Below are 17,693 nucleotides of genomic sequence, written 5' to 3'. Positions count from 1 at the left end.
CTGTCCTGCAAGGAGAACTGTCTGATGGAATATCTTATTTTAATTTTCCGAATAAAATCATTTTTATTTTCATTACGTATAACTTTTAAATCATTTACTAAGTAATACTACTCAGTCTTCGTAAAATTGAAACAGGCAGCAATTATATTGTAAATATATTTTTAAAAAATTATTTGAAAGTCAGCTTCCCCGCGTAGCAATTGTTCGATTAGTATGCTGTCTGGACATCATTCCTGGTTTTTCGGAAGCGCTGGATAAAGACACTTAGGATACCAGACAAAAAAATTCCGGGCTGCCGGATTTGAACCAGCGATGTTGATTTCCAGTTTAAAATCACTTGTTCTTTTACCTTTGAAATCTATCATTAAATCTATCTATTAAGTTTCTTCAAATCAACCGGAAGTGGTCGGAACTTCTTAAGCAAAAATCTCCCAAAACATTTTCATTTTCACTCCCACAATTAAATTGATCAACAAAAGATTGACCAATTCCAATTCCTAGCTAATGGTATCCTTTTCCAGCAAAGAAAAAGGCAAAAATCCGAGCTGCCGGATTTGAACCAGCGACCTATGGATTTCCGGTTGAAATCGGAAGCGCTTCCGCCCCTTTTTTCAACAACTACACCTACTACAGTCCACCGCTACTACCAACTGAGCTAAGCTCGGATCTTTTCTTCTTCCGGTTCCGTCATGTTTGAACCATTCCGGAACACATAATCGAATATAGTTTTACTTCAATTTATCAATTATCGATGACCAACGATGATGATTAACATCGATACAATTAGATAGGCAAAAACAACAAAAAAACCTGTCTTACAACATTCATCAAAACGAAAGCAAAGCAAAACGATTCCGACCCAAAATAGCGAAAGCCAAAAATAGCGAAAGCCGAAAATAGCGAAAGCCTAAAATAGCGACTGATGAAAATAGCGACTGAAGAAAATAGAGAAAGCCAAAAATAGAGCGACTCACTTGACAACATTTGCACCAGTCTTTGAATTACGATAGATATAGCACCAATTAAACAAATTAAATAAATTTTTATCTTTTTTGAAAGAATTGTGTTTTCATCACTTTCACAGTCATCAATTTGATGAATATCTTCGGATGAATTTATTCAAAAATTCAATCATCATTTCCGTTTCTATTATTCCTGTTGAATTAAGAAATGATGATGATAACAAACATATATACAGTCATTTACCTCGGACGTGCACATTGCGTCTAATGAGATGATGAAGAAGCTGTATATATATGATTGAAATGACAAAGAAAAAACAAAGACAAGACACAATCATTGCAGCAAATAAATCGATGATGAAAGTTCAAACGTTGCTGTTTATAACCACCGCAACAACAGAAATGTCGCTGCCAACACAGTTCTCAAAAGCATTGTCAAAGTTACAGCTCACAGGCTACACTTGTGTTCAGAAGCTACTTCTGCCTCTCAATGTTTTACATGGCTAGATTGTTGGCTGATAACAACTGTTGATTTTTTTTGTTTTGGAATGAGAGAAAAATAAACCCAAAAAATCAAAATCAAAACACTTTACAACACAATGTTCATGATGGAATGGAAAAGTAGAATTTAAATTTTTTTGTTTTTTTTGTTTTGCAAATTTTTAATCAGTCATTCAGATTATCATTCAGAAAACATGAAATAAAAATTATTCATATACAATAATAATCTCTGATGTAAAATAAATTTCAATGATTCATACACAATTTTATAACAACAAAATGCATCACACTTTCATTTTTTTTCCCCATTACAAAATAGATATAAACATTTTTAATAAAATATAAAATCTACACCTCTGTTTCACGGCCAACAATCATACTACTGTTGTTGGCACTTTGGTCTAAATTATTTGATTTTAAATCATTATTATTTTTATCCGTATCTTTTGAATCGGATGCTGTTATCGATGTAGATGTGGATGTGGATGGTTTGTTAGATTTTCGTGAAAATATCTTAAATGTACGTTTACCATCTTTCTTTTTATCAATTTTTTCGTCTTTGGTTTTTTTAACAGAATCATCATCATCCTCATTAATTATTGATTCATTTTTATCATCATCATGTTCAACATTATTAGATTTTGAATCTTTTTCATGTTGTAATTTTGATTCTAATAAAGCAACGACACGATTCACTTCATTGATAGCTTGTTTGCGATATTTACGTAATTCTTCATCACCATCAATATTGATACAATCAAGACGAAGTACACATAATGTAAGCATTTCATCTAACCATTTATATCCTTTATCATCGGCCGTTGTTGCTTGACATTCATGTACTTGTTGTTCCCAATTTCTTAAATCATATAATATCTCGTCAATGTAATCGAATGGTGTCTCTTCTTTTTTCTCTGTATTTTGTTGTTGTTGCTGCTGCTGCTGTTGTTGATTTTGGCTAGTTGATGGTTCATTCAATTGTTGTCCATTGTCACCATCATTTGATGAGAATGATGGTGGTGTTGGTGCTGCTGCTGCTGCAGCAGTCTGTTGATTGACAGCTTGTTTACATTGTATTACTGGTTCATAAGATAACGGCACAACTTTGGGCATTTCTTCATCCAATAATATTGATTCCGGTGTTGAAACGTTTTTTCTAATAATTGGTTCATAACTCATTGCATACACTTTATTAGGATCGGCTAATGTTGTTGGATCAGATGATGATTCATTTACTGGAATATTCTGTTGCTGCTGCTGCTGCTGTTGCGGTGATGATGATTGTGGTCGTTCATTTGTTGTAGATGGTGAAGAATTAGATTTACTAATCTGTATTGGAATTGAACGAACCATACGTGGACTACTATCCGATGATCGTGCAAATGATTGCTCATTTTTGATTGGTAATTGTTGTGGTTGATGCTGTTGTTGTTGGAAATGCAAAGGAGGAGGTGGAGTTAAAGAAGCGCATTGCGGAGGTTGCTGGTTTAAATGTTGAGCTTTTTGTTGTTGATAATCTGCATTCGATGATGATAATGGTGGTGGCGATGGTGGTGGCATTGGTGATTGTTCACGAGATCCTCGATTTGATTGTGATCGTAATGCATTATTTGCCATTCCACCAGACGTACGTGGTTCAATCTGGATCGGTATGTGATGTACTTTTGGCTGTTGATGCTGTTGTTCATCATTTATTGCATCATTTGTATCATTAAAAAATGTATCATGATGATGATATCTTGTTTCAGGAAAACGAGAACGAAAAAATGATGATGGATTCATATCATGAAAAATTGATTGTTGATGTGGATGATGATGAAAACGTGAATCATTCATAAATTCAGCAATAGGATCTTTATAATATGGTTGCTGTGTAGAATCATTATTTGGAACATTGAAATTATCCTAAAGGGAACAAACAATGTTGATTAATCGACAAATGTTTAAAAAAAAAACTCAAAATAAAAAAAATGAAACGAATCAATACTAACCTGTGACGGTGGATGTTGTTGATAATGATCATGTTGCTGAGCAGCAGCAGCAGTTGTTGTTGTTGGTTCAAACATTTTCGATCGCAATGATTTTGATGCCAATTCTGGATATTTTAATTTAAGCTCATTAAAACGACGATCAAATTCATCAATAGCACGTGAACGTGTATGCGAATCCCAACGATTATCATTACCAGTTGATGTGTTGTTTGTGAATGAATCTCGATCAATATTCATTCGGTTGTTGTTGTTAGAATTGTTCATTTTTTTTCTTTCTTTCTTTACACAAAAACTATGAACAACAAGGACGTAAAAGTTTGGCTTGCCTACTCTCTTGGATATTTTCAAAGTATTATTTAAAAAGGGGCCGAATTATATTCTTTGTGTAGTGTTTATGAATCCGCTACCTCTCTTATAATCATAAAAAAATAACGAAATTATGATTGACGTTGGCGTTATACGAGAACGTAATGCGTTGTTGTTGTTGGTAAATCAGATGAGAAGAAAAGCGAATGGAAAGAAAAAATGATGACGATTACTTCAACGACGCTTGTGTAGAGTGAATGTGAAAAAATTTCAATGTAGATTGGCGTCGGCGATTGATTAAAATAAACGTTGGGGGCGTCGAGTGTGTCGCGCGTATCGACAGCTTTTCAATGAATAAAACAAAAAATTCTTTAATACAAAACAAGACAAAATTGATGATGATGATGATTATGATGACGAGTAATTTCACTGTTGTTTGAATAAGAATTATTCTCGAAGAATGAACTTAATAGAACTTCTGGAAGATACTGGAAAAAGGACGAATCAGCAAACAGAGGAAAATGTCGTCTACTCTGTAGAGAAAAAACGATTAAATGAATAGAAAAAAAATGAATAATTATTGTAAGGATTAAAATTGAATGATGATGATGATGAAACTAATAGGCAACTAACAAAAGTAACAAACAAAGTCAACACCACCACTAACTACAAATAAAAGAAATTTTTTTCAGCTTTTACCACAATAAGCTTTTTTCGGTTGATAATTGATTGATTGATTGATTGGTTGAATTTTTTTTCTCTTGCTCAATATATAAGAAGGTTAATAGATTATGATGATGATCATGGTTGGCATTTTTTTTTAGTTTGTTTTTCACCAAAAAAAAAATACCATTATCATTGGTTGGTTGTACCTAAAACCTAAACAAGAATTGTTTATTTAGAATTTGGATTCTAATACACACCCGCATAGCGTCTTCTTTCAACAGTAGCAGCATAGCAATAATTATCTCTGCTTTGTAGGTGTAGTGTGTGCGTGTGTGTGTGTTTGTGTGGGAGTAGCAGTAGCAATAATCATAATATATACTTGTATATATTGTATATCTAACCTTAATCGAGGACACCGACAATGACTGAATCAAGATGATGACGCCATTTAGTCGTAATGTATAGGCAAAAAAAAAAATACTTTTACACTTTAATTAGTGATGATTATAAATAATAATTTCTTATATTTCTTATATAACAAAAAAAATTCTTCATAAAAATCCAATCGAAACGATGAGTCATTGATTAAGAAATTTATTCAGAATTATAATCACAAAAAGATTGGAATAAAAAAAAAATGAGGACAAACCTTGATCCGATAATAAATCAATATGTATATTGACTATCGATATGTTATATATATGGGATTGTTTTTCCGTGTTTATATACATGAACATGTGACTGATTTTTTTTTTTCTCTCGATATATGATAATTTGAGAATGAAATGAATAATTTTCGATATAAACACTACTTTTTTTTTCTCTCGATCCAATGAATAGAATGAACAAAAATACAATGAGAGGGAAAGAGTGAAATGCAATGTTCACACATCATCATCATCATTTTCTTATTATTATTATTATTTTGATGCAATCAAAATTTACAAACGAAGCATCCGAAAAAAATGATCTTGAACAACAACAACAAGAACAACAAGTTTCAATGATCATAACTTTTTACGAGTATCTGCGTAGGATATTATACACAATGTCATACATATGTAGTGAAATTCCAATTGAAAATTAAATAAAAAAAAAACAAATAACCAAGCTTGATTTTAAGTTAATATTTTGAATGTGTAAAACACAACTACTATACTACCCTTTTCACCCATGGTTTGAACAATTAAATTTGATCAAAAATAGAGAAAATTTGTTAATTTTGACAAATATTAATTATTCATTCATTCATTCATTTATTCATCATGTAATCTGAATAATAAAACTATATCCATCCCCCCATTCGTTCACAACTTTATTCAATTTGATTCGATTCATTTATTTTTTTGTTTGGCAATGAAAAACAAAAAAAATCATCTCAATTGTGTTGTTCAATTTTTCGAAGGTCAAACACAAACACACACACACACACATCACTTATCGATACAAAGGAAAAAATATTCCATTGTTTTTTCAATTTGATTCATTTTTTTTTCGAACACACACACACACACACACGCAGAAGAAAAGACAGTCATTGCATATTGCATTTTTGATCAAAAAATGTCGTTGTCATCATTGACGACGACGACGATGACGACGTCATACATTCATGATTCTTTTCGAAATTCTTTACAATTCAAATGTGGTTTCCAATCTATGATGCAACCAATTACAATTGCAATGACAAACAGAAAAAAAAATTCTTTTTTTACAACAATGACAAGAATAATGGGTTAGATTTTTATTTGATTGTTTATGTCGTCATCATCATCATCATCATCATCATCATCATCATCATAGGTGGTTGTGATGTGTGACATATTTAGATCTCATCACTATCATCATCAGAATCAGAATTTTCAATTGGTGATGAAATAAAAGAGAAAAATTCCTATGCAATAACAATGAATGATGGAAGAACATTTGGAATGTTCATGTTCAAGCAAGCAATGAATGTGAGATATATAGAAATAAACAGCCAATAACAACAGGTGTCACACACTCACACACACACACACACACATACAAAAATACCGGAAACTTACCTGTGAAAAAATTGTTATGATCTAGTTTTCGTTGAAATATTACCGGGTGGGGTTGATTTTTAATTCAAAATTTTTTTTTAAAAAAATTATTATTTCCACTTGAGACGATTATTACGATTATTTGATGTTGATTGAAATAGAAAACTTTGTTGATGACGATTTCTAGATGATTGATGAAAAAATGTTTGTAAAAAATTCATTACGAATCGTATGATTATTTTGATATGTTCAACAATAACATGATTCATGTAGAAAATATTGACACAAATATTGTAGAACAACATCGTCATTAAAATAATAAAGAGAATAATTATTCATGAAATGAAAATAAATGAACATAGAATTTGACCCAAAATGATTCGAATTGAATGAAACAAATTGTTTTAAATATTAAAAAAAAAAAAAAATAATTATTCGAAACGTTCTACAAGTGGTTGAAAAAAAAACAAAATTGTTTGATTAATATATTTAATAAATTTATCGATTGATGTCATCACTATCGATCACAATCATTGTCGACGTCAACATATTTATTTGTTTGTATACACTTGTTGTTTTGATTGATTTCAAATCAATCAATTCTAACAGGATTGCCTTCATCACTAAGAAGAAATAAAATCCAAAAAAAAAAAAATATTATAATCATCACATCACATCATCATAAAATGAGAGATGCAAACGTGGACGATGATCATCGTAACATGTAACGTTGTCTATGTACAGCATGAATGAGCAATAGAAAATTCTTTCACTGTTTTGTTTTGTTGTCATTGAAATTTGTTTTTTGTTTTGTTTTGTTTCGATCACTATCAAATTCCCAACATATGATTTGATCTAAATTAAATTCAAGTATAATGAAAATTCTAAAATTATTGTCTTATTATATTGAATAATTAGCTCTAATATCATCGATTGATTTTTTTTTCTGCTTGTTTATTTCGCGTCTCACGTTTCAAGGTAATTTAATTAAATGTGAAATTCTAAAAATTTTAATTTTGCCATTTTGTTTATTTTCCATAGATTTATTTGTTGTGCACTTGCATATTTAATTTTTCAACCATTGATTGTATACAGTTTCAATATTTGCATCAAATATTCGATTATTGATGATAGAAATCAAGTAAAGTATTTTATTCCTTGAGAAAACATTTTATATTTATTGTCCATCGAATTGGAATTGCAAAACACAGATACACATAAATTCACACATACACACACACACACATACTGACGAACACAAACTAGAATTTAAACACAAAATACACTTTTATATATATAATAATGGAACCCGAAGCTTGGGTTAAGGCCCGAGAATCTTTGGCCAAAGTAAATGGCGTCGCTACTATTGCATCACAATCACCTGCTTATCAACAGCTTCAACAAGCCTATTATGGTTGGTCAAATGTTTACAAGTAAGTTGATTGATCTTTGAAAACTTGAATAAATTTTCGAATATTTTTCATAGTACACCATCTTATTGGAATCAACATGGAACATATAAGCCACAGGAAGCAACATCCACTTATTCACAGCCACAATCTTGGCAAAATTATTCATATGGAACTGCAACGGCTAGCGTTCCTCATCAAGCTGGACCTGCACATGTTAATACAATGATGAGTCATCATCATCAGCTGATGATGACTCAGCAAGCGCCAACACCACCACCGCCACCACCATCCCTTCCTACTACACCATCTACAACACCTTTACATGCAGCGCCATTAATAAATAATAATAGTTCTTATTCATCACCTTCAAAGTCATCATCATCAAATAGTAACACTAATATGAGTAATAATAATGATAATAATAATTTCATCAGGTTCAAATTACAAAACCAAACAAATCAGAATCATCAACAACAACAACAAAAACAAATTCAGCATTCATCATCGTCAGGGTTTAGTTTTGGTACGAAAAATCATAATCAGCATAATAACAATATGATGTCAGATAATAAAAATAGTAATGAAGGAGAAAAATCACGTAATTTAGGTTTATTAGAATCTTCAACCAGATCATCATCATCATCACAAAAATCAACAGATTTAAAGTCATCGACTAATAATTTTCCACCAGATTTACAAGATTATGTTAATCGAGCATTCGCTTTATCGAACAATGATCTGGATAAAGATCGTATCGAAATAATCTTGAAAGGCAAGTTAACATTGGCATTGAAAAATGGTACTCTTTATACGAAAGATTGGAAAAAGGAACCATTACCACTGTTGAATCAATCGGGTGACGGTAACAAAAATAAATTGACTGCTAATAATAAAAATCATCAATCAAAAACATCGACGACGGCAGGCGATTCGTATAAATATAAAGGATATTTTTCTAGCCCGGAAAAAAGTCCATCGTCATCATCATCATCGAATAGCAGTAGTAATGGGGATGATAGATTTTATAATGGTTCTGGGGGTAAGCGTCATTCATCATTCATTGTTGATCGTAGTGTTTCGACAAAATCATCTGGCAGTAAAAAATTGAAAAATGATAGAAAAAATAATAAAAATAAGAGTAATAAAAAGTAAGTACATTTTATATATTATTTTTAAAATTCATTTTTTTTTAAAAATACATTTTTCATTTTCTATAGTGATAAGGATAATGATAATGATTTTATTCCACTTATTGAATCAATGAATAGTGGTGGTGGCAAGAATAATAAGCGGGGAAGGAAACGAAAAAATCGTCGACAACAGAATAACAAAGGAAAAAAGAAATCACCATTCTGGAATGATTTTGATGATGATGATGATGATGACGATGATGACTTTGATAATGATAATGGTGATGATGAAAATATTTCCACTAAATCAACATCGACAGATGTATTTAGCCAAGAAAAAGTTGCCAAACGAAAAGCTAGATTTGAAGATTCAATCAATGCTCAACCATCAATCAAAATGAATTCATTTAAAAAGTCGAATAATCGTGAAGTTATTAGGTTTAATAATAATAATCAACGTTCATCATCCACATCTTTTCAAATTGATTATGATGGTTATGGTGAATTTGATTTATCGACAATTGAACCGATTGTTGGTACAAATGATAATCTTGAGAAACAATATCTAAGGTTAACACAAGCACCTGATCCATCGACCGTAAGGCCATTAGAAGTGTTACGTAAGTCATTACAAATGGTCAAAGTTAAATGGCGTACTGGTCAGGATTATAATTATGTTTGTGATCAACTGAAATCTATACGCCAAGATATTACTGTACAATGTATTAGGAATAATTTCACTGTTGATGTATATGAAACACATGCACGTATTGCATTGGAAAAGGTAAGATTTGATAATAAAAACTTTATTTTTTAATTTTTTTTTCATATCAAAACAGGGTGATCACGGTGAATTCAATCAATGTCAAAGTCAATTAAAAGTTTTGTATAAAGAAAAAGAAAATGTTGGCGATTCTCCAAATCGTTGTGAATTCATTGGCTATTTGATTCTATATTATATCTATTCGAAAAATGAAAGTGGTAAGTATATCTGGTACATTGTTATTTGTAATTTTAAATTTTTTTATTATCATATTATTGTTAATGATGATTAGATCTTCAAAATATTCTACATGAACTTGATCAATATGATAAACAAGATGAGGTAATATCACATGCATTGCGTGTACGTAATGCATGGTCACTTAAATTTTATCATCAATTATTTCGATTATATGATCGGGCACCAAAAATGTCTGGCTATCTGATGGATTGGTTCATTGAAAGAGAGCGTAAATTAGCATTAATGACTATCATCAAGTCGTATGTATTATTTTATTGTTTTTATATGAGCCGCTTGGCAGTCTTAATGCGTTTTATAATATTTTTTTTTTATTTCTCGAACAATCAATCACTTTTCAATTTGTTTTTTTTCGATTTATTTCCTTATTTAGATATCGACCGACAATTCCATTGTCTTTTTTGCGTAAAGAATTATCGTTTAATAATGATAACAATCTTTCAGAATTTTTATCACAATTTGATGTTAAATATGTTGAACAACAGACGGACAATACTATTACAATGGCTAAAAAAGTAGCTGATATTGGTGATAGGATAATTGATTGTAAAGCATCGCAAACATCATTGCTACAGCAACAGCGTCAATAATTTGCTTGAGAAAAAAAACAGGAATATAAGAAGGATGGTGATTGTGGTGAATGATGATGATGATGATGATGATGACAAAGAGAGAAAAGGAATCAAAGAAACTGAATGTCCAGAAATTTACATTTCCAGAATTTTTCAATGCAATTTTCATTTTTTTCGAAAATATGGATCGATGAAGAAGAAAAAAAATTCCTTCTCATCATCATCACCATCAAATTTTTGTTTGGTAGTCAAAGATTTTTTTTGTTCGAAAACTTGTTGCTGAAACACAATAACTGGGACTCTACTTATTATCTCGGTCACATTTGGTCTATTTTTTGAGACATCTCGTCTCTTTATTTGTTGTTATTGTCTGTATATCGTGTTTGTTTGTGTTCTGTTGGTGAATATAGGTATCGATTATAGCTTATTGATGATCTGTGTTGAAAAAAAATCAAATTATTATTAGGCAAGAAAATATTCATTTCATTTTGAAAAAACCAAAAAAAAAAGAAGGAATTGTCCATAAAGTATATATTTACGCTCTCTTTCAATGAATCGAACCAATAAAAATCAGATGAATGGTCAGATTTTGGATGGAAATCAAAATATCCAAAACAAACTCATCTCCCATCCAAAAAAAAAATCATCTTTTTTATATGTGTGTTGACTTTCTATATCAACAAAATCAACCTATAATGAAATTGTTGTTGATTTTAATCCTCGAATTTTTTTTTTATTATTTATAATTATTGATTTATTATTGTAGTGTTAAAAAAAAAAATTTTTCTTTACCACATCCACACACGCACACCCACACACCCAAATACAAAAAAAAAATTTGAGCGCTTTATTATTATTTTTTTTTGTTTTCACTTTTTATTACTATATTATTAATAATACCCATTTGATTAACAATAATCAATAAAATATTGATGATGATTGGTTGATTAATAATTCATATTTTTTTCATCATTATTTAAATTTCAATTCGTTTGATTATAAATTCATGATGACAACCAAGTCCAGGTATAGCAACATTAATTTGTTCAAGTTTTTCATGATGTTCAAGAATTTTTTCTGCACGTCGTCTTCGTCGATCAAATGGATTCGATTTAATTATTATTGCTATGAATGCCAATGAATGATATAATAAAACATTTATGATTATCATTATGATGCAATGATAAAAATATTCATCATTATCGATACGTAATTTATATAATATTGCTGGTGTTTGTCTTGGAAAACAACGGCCAAATCCATATAATCTAACCATAATTGCTTCGATTGCAAATCTTAATGGTGAAAAATTGGATAAAAATTGATAGAAATAATGTAATTGTCGTATTGGTGTACCGCCATTGGACAATAGTGCATTCGATATTCCAATACCAACCAATAAAATGGCCATTGTAATTGGATCATCATTGGTCATAGTGGCTACTAGATATCCAGCACCTTGTATTGAAATGATTGCCATAAAATGAAAAAACCATTGCCAAAAATACATTCCCGATTTAATTGGTTCATAAATATCGATTATATAATCGAAAATAGCCGATACGACCAAAATCTGTATCCATTCGATCATGATTCGTGTTAAATAGAATACACCGGCACTGTACCAACCTTTGGTATAAAAATAAAATCATCAATAATATATTATCCAATTATGATAAACATATACACATTTATTGCTTACCATTACGATGTTCATTCCAGAAAAATCGAATATCATAATAGAAAAAAAATGATGTCTGGATTAATAGTAATAAAGTTACACTAAACAGTATGGCATAATTGCGAACAAAATTGAGTTTCAAATCAAGCAATTCTTTATTCCTTTCTTCATTAGTGCATGTATTATTATAATCATCATCCCAATCTACACATCCACTTGATTGGGCAATTTTTGCATTGAACATTGATCCAAGATTCTTGGCTTGATAAATCAATAGAATTGACAATATTGTAAATGGAATCCATTGATAACCTTTAAAATAGTTCAAATATCGGCAAATCAAAATGAAAGAATGTCGTAATGAAAAATAATTCCTATTCGTTGGTATACCATCCATGACAAATATTGTATCTTCATTTGGATTTTCTTTCAAAATTATTTCATTAGCGTTATTGACCAATTTTTGAACAAACGAATTTGAATGATCCAAACAAGAATATTTAATTAATTTTTCAACTGGAAATATATCATTTTTCATCATTCCATTTGTCGATATTCTCGAGAGATATTTTCGAATGTTTGTCGGTTTTTCTGAATACACACAAACACCTCCTTTAGCCAATACATATAGCTGATCAAACATCATCAAAACTTTAACGTTTGGTTGATGAACACTTGCTATTATGGTTAGATTGTGTAGCTGTGCCAAACGATGTAAACAAGCAATTACAACTTCGGCCGAATTGCTATCCAATCCGCTGGTTGGTTCATCGATACAAATAAGATTCGGCATTCGAAGACTGGTCAATTCTAAACCAAGAGCTAATCTTTTTCTTTCTCCACCTGAACATTTGTGAACATAATTGTCAGCAGAATCAGCCATACCTAATTCATTCAATAAATTTCTGGCTATACTTTCATGATTTATTGATGATTCTTCAAAAGCATTTTTCAATCTAGATGCATAGATCAAACTTTGTAGAGCTGTTAAACCTGGCATCAAATGTCCAGATACTTCCTGTGTTAAATAACATACGCGAGTTGGACAATATTTTGTCAGAAAAAATTCACTTTCTTGGCTTAATCTTGTCTTCATTTGACCATTCAACACCTTCAATAATGATGTCTTGCCTGCACCGGAAGGTCCCATCAATGCATTCAATGTTCCGAATCTGAATTGACCATTCAAATTCCTCAATATTAGCTTAGAATCAGGCTTAATATCTTTAACCGAACGTATTTCATATATTGAAGTTGTGGCAAACAATGTGACAGAACGCCATGCTATCATAATTTTTCCACGTGTAAATTTCTCAAAATCAAGTTCTTTATCTTCTTTGTTTCGAGTTATTTCTATTTCGAGTTTTGTATCGATACTATTAACATATTCTGAATTAGTATCGATTTCTGCATCGAAATTTATCAATTTCAATTGATCATTTTTGGATTGTGAAAATTTTTTAGTTGATAAATCAGCTGAAAATCGAAAAAACATCAAAACAACTGTCACAATTCGAATTATCCCAATATTAATAAATATTTTGATAACATCACTATAGACTGTATTCGTATCGATACCATAATCGACCATGATATAAGAAATTTCTTTTTCTAAATCACAGCGATCCAAAACATAAAATGAATATAGCCAACCGTTGACGGGTACTTTTGAATTTATAATATTGGCTAACAATTTTAGTGTTGGATTTTGCATTTGTTCCAGATTATAAAGTGAACCGCTTAACAAATGAATGGTTTGTACAATAAATCCTCCGGCAACTATTGCTATTTCCAAATAATTCGAAAATATCAAGCATACTAATAGCGCCAAACTTTGCAAGTAAAGATCATACATCCATCGAAAATAGATCATGTTTCCAAGACGTAGCCAATTCATTTGATGTCCATCAACATAGGAATGATCGATTAGAAAATATAATAGTACGACAATATATGATGAAATGAAACATAATTCGATGAAATGAACGATTGAAAATGAGATATAAAATGTTCCTAAACTGTACCATTCTTTGAGCACAAAATATTAATCGTTATGGAAGATGTTTAGAATGGTTAGAATTTACTTACGATTACGATGTTCATTGCAAAAAACTTTGAAAATTTTCATAAATGATATAATGTTCACAATGATCAGAATCAAAGCAAAATCCAAGGTACAATGTCCCATGAATGCTTTGTACTGTGCGTTGTAATCTTCGTCATTCAATTTATCCACACATTTTGTATAGGATTCATTATCATAAACATTGATTGGCATACAAGTTTCGGGTGTAACCATCTGTGGATTGAATGCAGATTTCAATATTACTGATAATAATGCCAATAAAATAATCTGTATGATTAACTTTCGATATTCAATTATCAACAGAATGTCAAACATTCTATATAATTGAAGAAATAAATCACCCATACTGAAAGCTTTACGATTTCTTTGAATTCCTCGATCTAAAAATCTTAATTGTCCATTGATTTGAGATATTGGTGCTCTTATTTGTTCATCATGAACTACTGTATCTGCCAATTTACGAACAAGTTTCATTTTCAAATTCTATAGAATTATGTATCAGGTATATGATTGATTGAAATAAATTTACTTATTATTTTATAAAACTTACCATGGCATGCGACTTTTAAGATATTCTTCAATTGCTGGTTTTTCTTCGCTCAATTCACTATTGCAATTTGTTTCCAAAGAAATTGACAAATTTTTCGGTTCATCTGAATATATGCAGACACCATTTTTAGATAGAATATAAAGTTTATCAAACAGATTCAACATTTCTGAATTCGGTGCATGGATTGACACCAAAATGGTAAGACGATCGTTGTGGTCAACTAATCTTCGAAGACATTGCATGACCAATAAAGCCGAATTACTATCTAGACCGGTTGTCGGTTCGTCTATGAACAAAAAACTTGGTTGTTGCAAAGACATGAGTTCTTGGGCGATACCTACACGTTTTTGTTCGCCTCCTGAACATTGTTCGAACTTATTGTCCAAAATGTTTTTGTCCAATAAAAGTTCATTTATAACTTTGTTAATGTGTTGATCGATTTGAGACAAATTTTCACGACCATTTTTGAATCGAAATGCATAATATAAAACTTGTCGTATTGTCAACTGGCCAAGAATAGTTTCATGAACATGTTGCTCAATCATTCGAATCACAGGTGTTTGTTGCTCTTTTCTGTTGAGATAAATTTCTGAATCCAATGTAATACCGGATCTTAACGTTCCATTTAGGCAATTTAATAGAGTTGTTTTACCGGCACCACTTGGGCCCAAGAATCCATTCAAACTTTGATAATTAAGATGGCCATTTAATTGTCGAAGAATTAATTTCCGGTTACGAAATAAATCTTTGACTTCGTAGCTAAGATTACGCCAAGCAATCGATATATTCAATGTGTTATAATCACAAGACATCATCATGTTTATTTTGTCTTCAAATTAAAATGATATGCATTTTATCAACCACACTGAATCCTAATCAATAACTATACTGTTCATAAAATTTCAGTGTGATTGCCGTTTTTTTTCGACACTATCAATTTCATATTTTTTTTTTTGCATTCAAAGGAATCTGAATTTTTTATGCAAATTTCATTGCTTCATCTATGTTTAAAATAAGATGTTTATCAATCAACAAATTGTATTGATGTCATCTTTATTTGGCTATGATGTCATTCAAAGTTTTCATTTCACCGTTAACTGATTATTAATCAAGGCCAGTTTAACTCTTTTTTTACATTTATTGCATTCAAAATAAATACAATTTTTTTTCGATACCCTCTTTGATCATATGAAAATGATTATTAAATCAATCTTCCATATTGACAGAATTAAATTAGTAAACAAGTTTATTATTGACATGGCAATGGATACAAAGTATATCTTTAATGATTAGGCATAAATTGTAATAACTTGAAATTAGCTTCGTAAATTTTCTATGATTGCTTTTCTTTTTCCTTTTCTAAACGTTTTAATTCATTTAATTTTTGTTTCAAATCATCCACATTGATTCCTTGTTGTTCTAATCGTTTCATATCGGCTTCAAGCATTGGTATCTCTAATTCAGGAACAATTTCAAACAAGTCTCTTGATAATAGATCATCGATATCGTTTGGTTCACGTAATGCAAGAAAATAGATTAAAAATATAGCGAATGATAATTTTATGGCAATATTATTGTATGGTGGTACAGTGGATTCTTCATTTTCTATTTCTGTTATATAGATGAAAAATATCAAAATCAAAATTTTCTACGTTATAATAATTTTATTTTTACCTCTAAAATTTTCATATGCTTTGTAACGGAAAGCTTTACTTTTTGTATATTGAATTGGTTTGCTATCATCTTCAACATTGTTATTTTCGGTTTTAGTTGATTGAAGTCTTCGATGATGACCATTCGATATCAATAGATTAGTAGTCAAAGCTGTTCGTTGTCGTATTATTTGCAACGGATACAATGATACAGATATTATCCTTTTTAAGTGAATCATTTTTAAAAAATCATTCAAATTTATGAATGAAAAACAATTTAGTTTCGAATTACAATCAGAAACATATGTGGTGAGAAATTCAAAGATGAAGTATCGCAATTTATTAAAATTGTAAAATTCTTTATTATTCTCTATTGTCGGTATATACTTATATTTACACATGATTGACAATTTTTCAATACAAAGTTACGAGCTTTATATAGAATTAAAAATAAATGTCGAATATCAATCATTCAATAAAAAAAACACATTGCAGTTAATGTACAACAGGATTTAATGGTTCGGCTCGTATTATTAAATAGTTGACTTTTTTGTCCAACTCTTCATCGATTTCACCAACGACAGCCCTGAATTCATAATCAAAAAAAATAAAAATCATAATTAGAATTTTATTTGAAGAAAGGAATAAATTCTATATATAAAAGTAACATACACATTATCACCACGAATAATGTAGAGTCCAAGAAAAACTTGTTCAACGCCAGCCGAAACACTGTAGACACGTTCATGACATTCTTCCATGATTATATTAATTGTCTGATCAAATCCTTTTAATGTACCCTGTAACAGTTTTAAAAATATAAAAATTGGTCAATAAATCCGAAAAAAAAGAATGATACATACGACAATTTGACGACCATCAACCGTAATAACAGAAACTGTTCCTATTGGGTAAATTTTCACGAAGAAAAAAAATTATATTTCAATTCAGAATTTAATCACTAATTAGATGACTTACTTCCGACATAACTTTCCAAATTGTTTGCCATAATTGAGGAATCTTTTTTTTGGTAAAAAAAAATTCAAATTAGAAAAATCAAACGGTTATAAAAGTCAACACACGATTCAAAACGTTGTTGAGTTTTTTCTAATTTACGTTCTTTATGAACGATTTAT

The 17,693-nt window shown here is 30.3% G+C and overlaps 5 protein-coding genes and 1 non-coding gene across 12 annotated transcripts; 1 reads left to right on the top strand and 5 right to left on the bottom strand.

Moving 5' to 3' along the window:
* Positions 1–539: 539 nt before the first annotated feature.
* Positions 540–665, bottom strand: TRNAY-GUA (transfer RNA tyrosine (anticodon GUA)). The gene is made up of 2 exons: positions 628–665; positions 540–575 (listed from the first exon to the last, which is right to left on the bottom strand). It is a non-coding gene; the product is annotated as a tRNA-Tyr (tRNA).
* Positions 666–1,595: 930 nt separating this feature from the next.
* stv (BAG domain-containing protein starvin) lies at positions 1,596–7,191 on the bottom strand. 6 transcript variants are annotated; one of them, XM_047056471.2, is made up of 3 exons: positions 6,475–7,191; positions 3,455–4,293; positions 1,596–3,368 (listed from the first exon to the last, which is right to left on the bottom strand). In XM_047056471.2, the coding sequence occupies exons 2-3, from the start codon at positions 3,716–3,718 to the stop codon at positions 1,812–1,814; spliced, it is 1,821 nt and encodes a 606-aa protein (XP_046912427.1). In that variant the 5' UTR covers positions 3,719–4,293; positions 6,475–7,191; the 3' UTR covers positions 1,596–1,811. The 6 variants fall into 6 exon arrangements, with proteins under 6 accessions (XP_046912427.1, XP_075588068.1, XP_075588067.1 ...); XM_075731953.1 differs by lacking the exon at positions 6,475–7,191 and adding an exon at positions 5,076–5,651; XM_075731952.1 differs by lacking the exon at positions 6,475–7,191 and adding an exon at positions 4,684–4,779.
* A 9-nt stretch (positions 7,192–7,200) lies between these two features.
* LOC124493505 (uncharacterized) lies at positions 7,201–11,543 on the top strand. Of its 2 annotated transcripts, XM_047056584.2 has the most exons (7): positions 7,201–7,431; positions 7,495–7,886; positions 7,940–9,013; positions 9,083–9,779; positions 9,835–9,976; positions 10,051–10,258; positions 10,390–11,543. In XM_047056584.2, exons 2-7 carry the CDS (start codon positions 7,756–7,758, stop codon positions 10,604–10,606), a joined length of 2,469 nt encoding a protein of 822 aa, XP_046912540.2. In that variant the 5' UTR covers positions 7,201–7,431; positions 7,495–7,755; the 3' UTR covers positions 10,607–11,543. The 2 variants fall into 2 exon arrangements, with proteins under 2 accessions (XP_046912540.2, XP_075588065.1); XM_075731950.1 differs by having other exon boundaries at positions 10,051–11,543.
* LOC124494000 (uncharacterized) lies at positions 11,435–15,822 on the bottom strand. Its single transcript, XM_075731949.1, is given in 4 exon segments — positions 11,435–12,217; positions 12,291–14,297; positions 14,358–14,838; positions 14,902–15,822. Coding segments are annotated over 4 exon segments (3,963 nt in total). The 5' UTR covers positions 15,724–15,822; the 3' UTR covers positions 11,435–11,564.
* A 311-nt stretch (positions 15,823–16,133) lies between these two features.
* On the bottom strand, positions 16,134–16,958 carry LOC124494004 (uncharacterized). The gene is made up of 2 exons (XM_047057137.2): positions 16,580–16,958; positions 16,134–16,516 (listed from the first exon to the last, which is right to left on the bottom strand). Exons 1-2 carry the CDS (start codon positions 16,956–16,958, stop codon positions 16,239–16,241), a joined length of 657 nt encoding a protein of 218 aa, XP_046913093.2. The 3' UTR covers positions 16,134–16,238.
* On the bottom strand, positions 16,896–17,664 carry LOC124494005 (U6 snRNA-associated Sm-like protein LSm8). Its single transcript, XM_047057139.2, has 4 exons — positions 17,536–17,664; positions 17,421–17,461; positions 17,230–17,357; positions 16,896–17,143 (listed from the first exon to the last, which is right to left on the bottom strand). The coding sequence occupies exons 1-4, from the start codon at positions 17,564–17,566 to the stop codon at positions 17,053–17,055; spliced, it is 291 nt and encodes a 96-aa protein (XP_046913095.1). The 5' UTR covers positions 17,567–17,664; the 3' UTR covers positions 16,896–17,052.
* Positions 17,665–17,693: the final 29 nt, after the last annotated feature.

Source organism: Dermatophagoides farinae, chromosome 6, assembly GCF_024713945.1.
Source record: "Dermatophagoides farinae isolate YC_2012a chromosome 6, ASM2471394v1, whole genome shotgun sequence".
Lineage (NCBI taxonomy): Eukaryota > Metazoa > Arthropoda > Arachnida > Sarcoptiformes > Pyroglyphidae > Dermatophagoides > Dermatophagoides farinae.
This window is presented reverse-complemented; position numbering and strand designations above follow the sequence as displayed.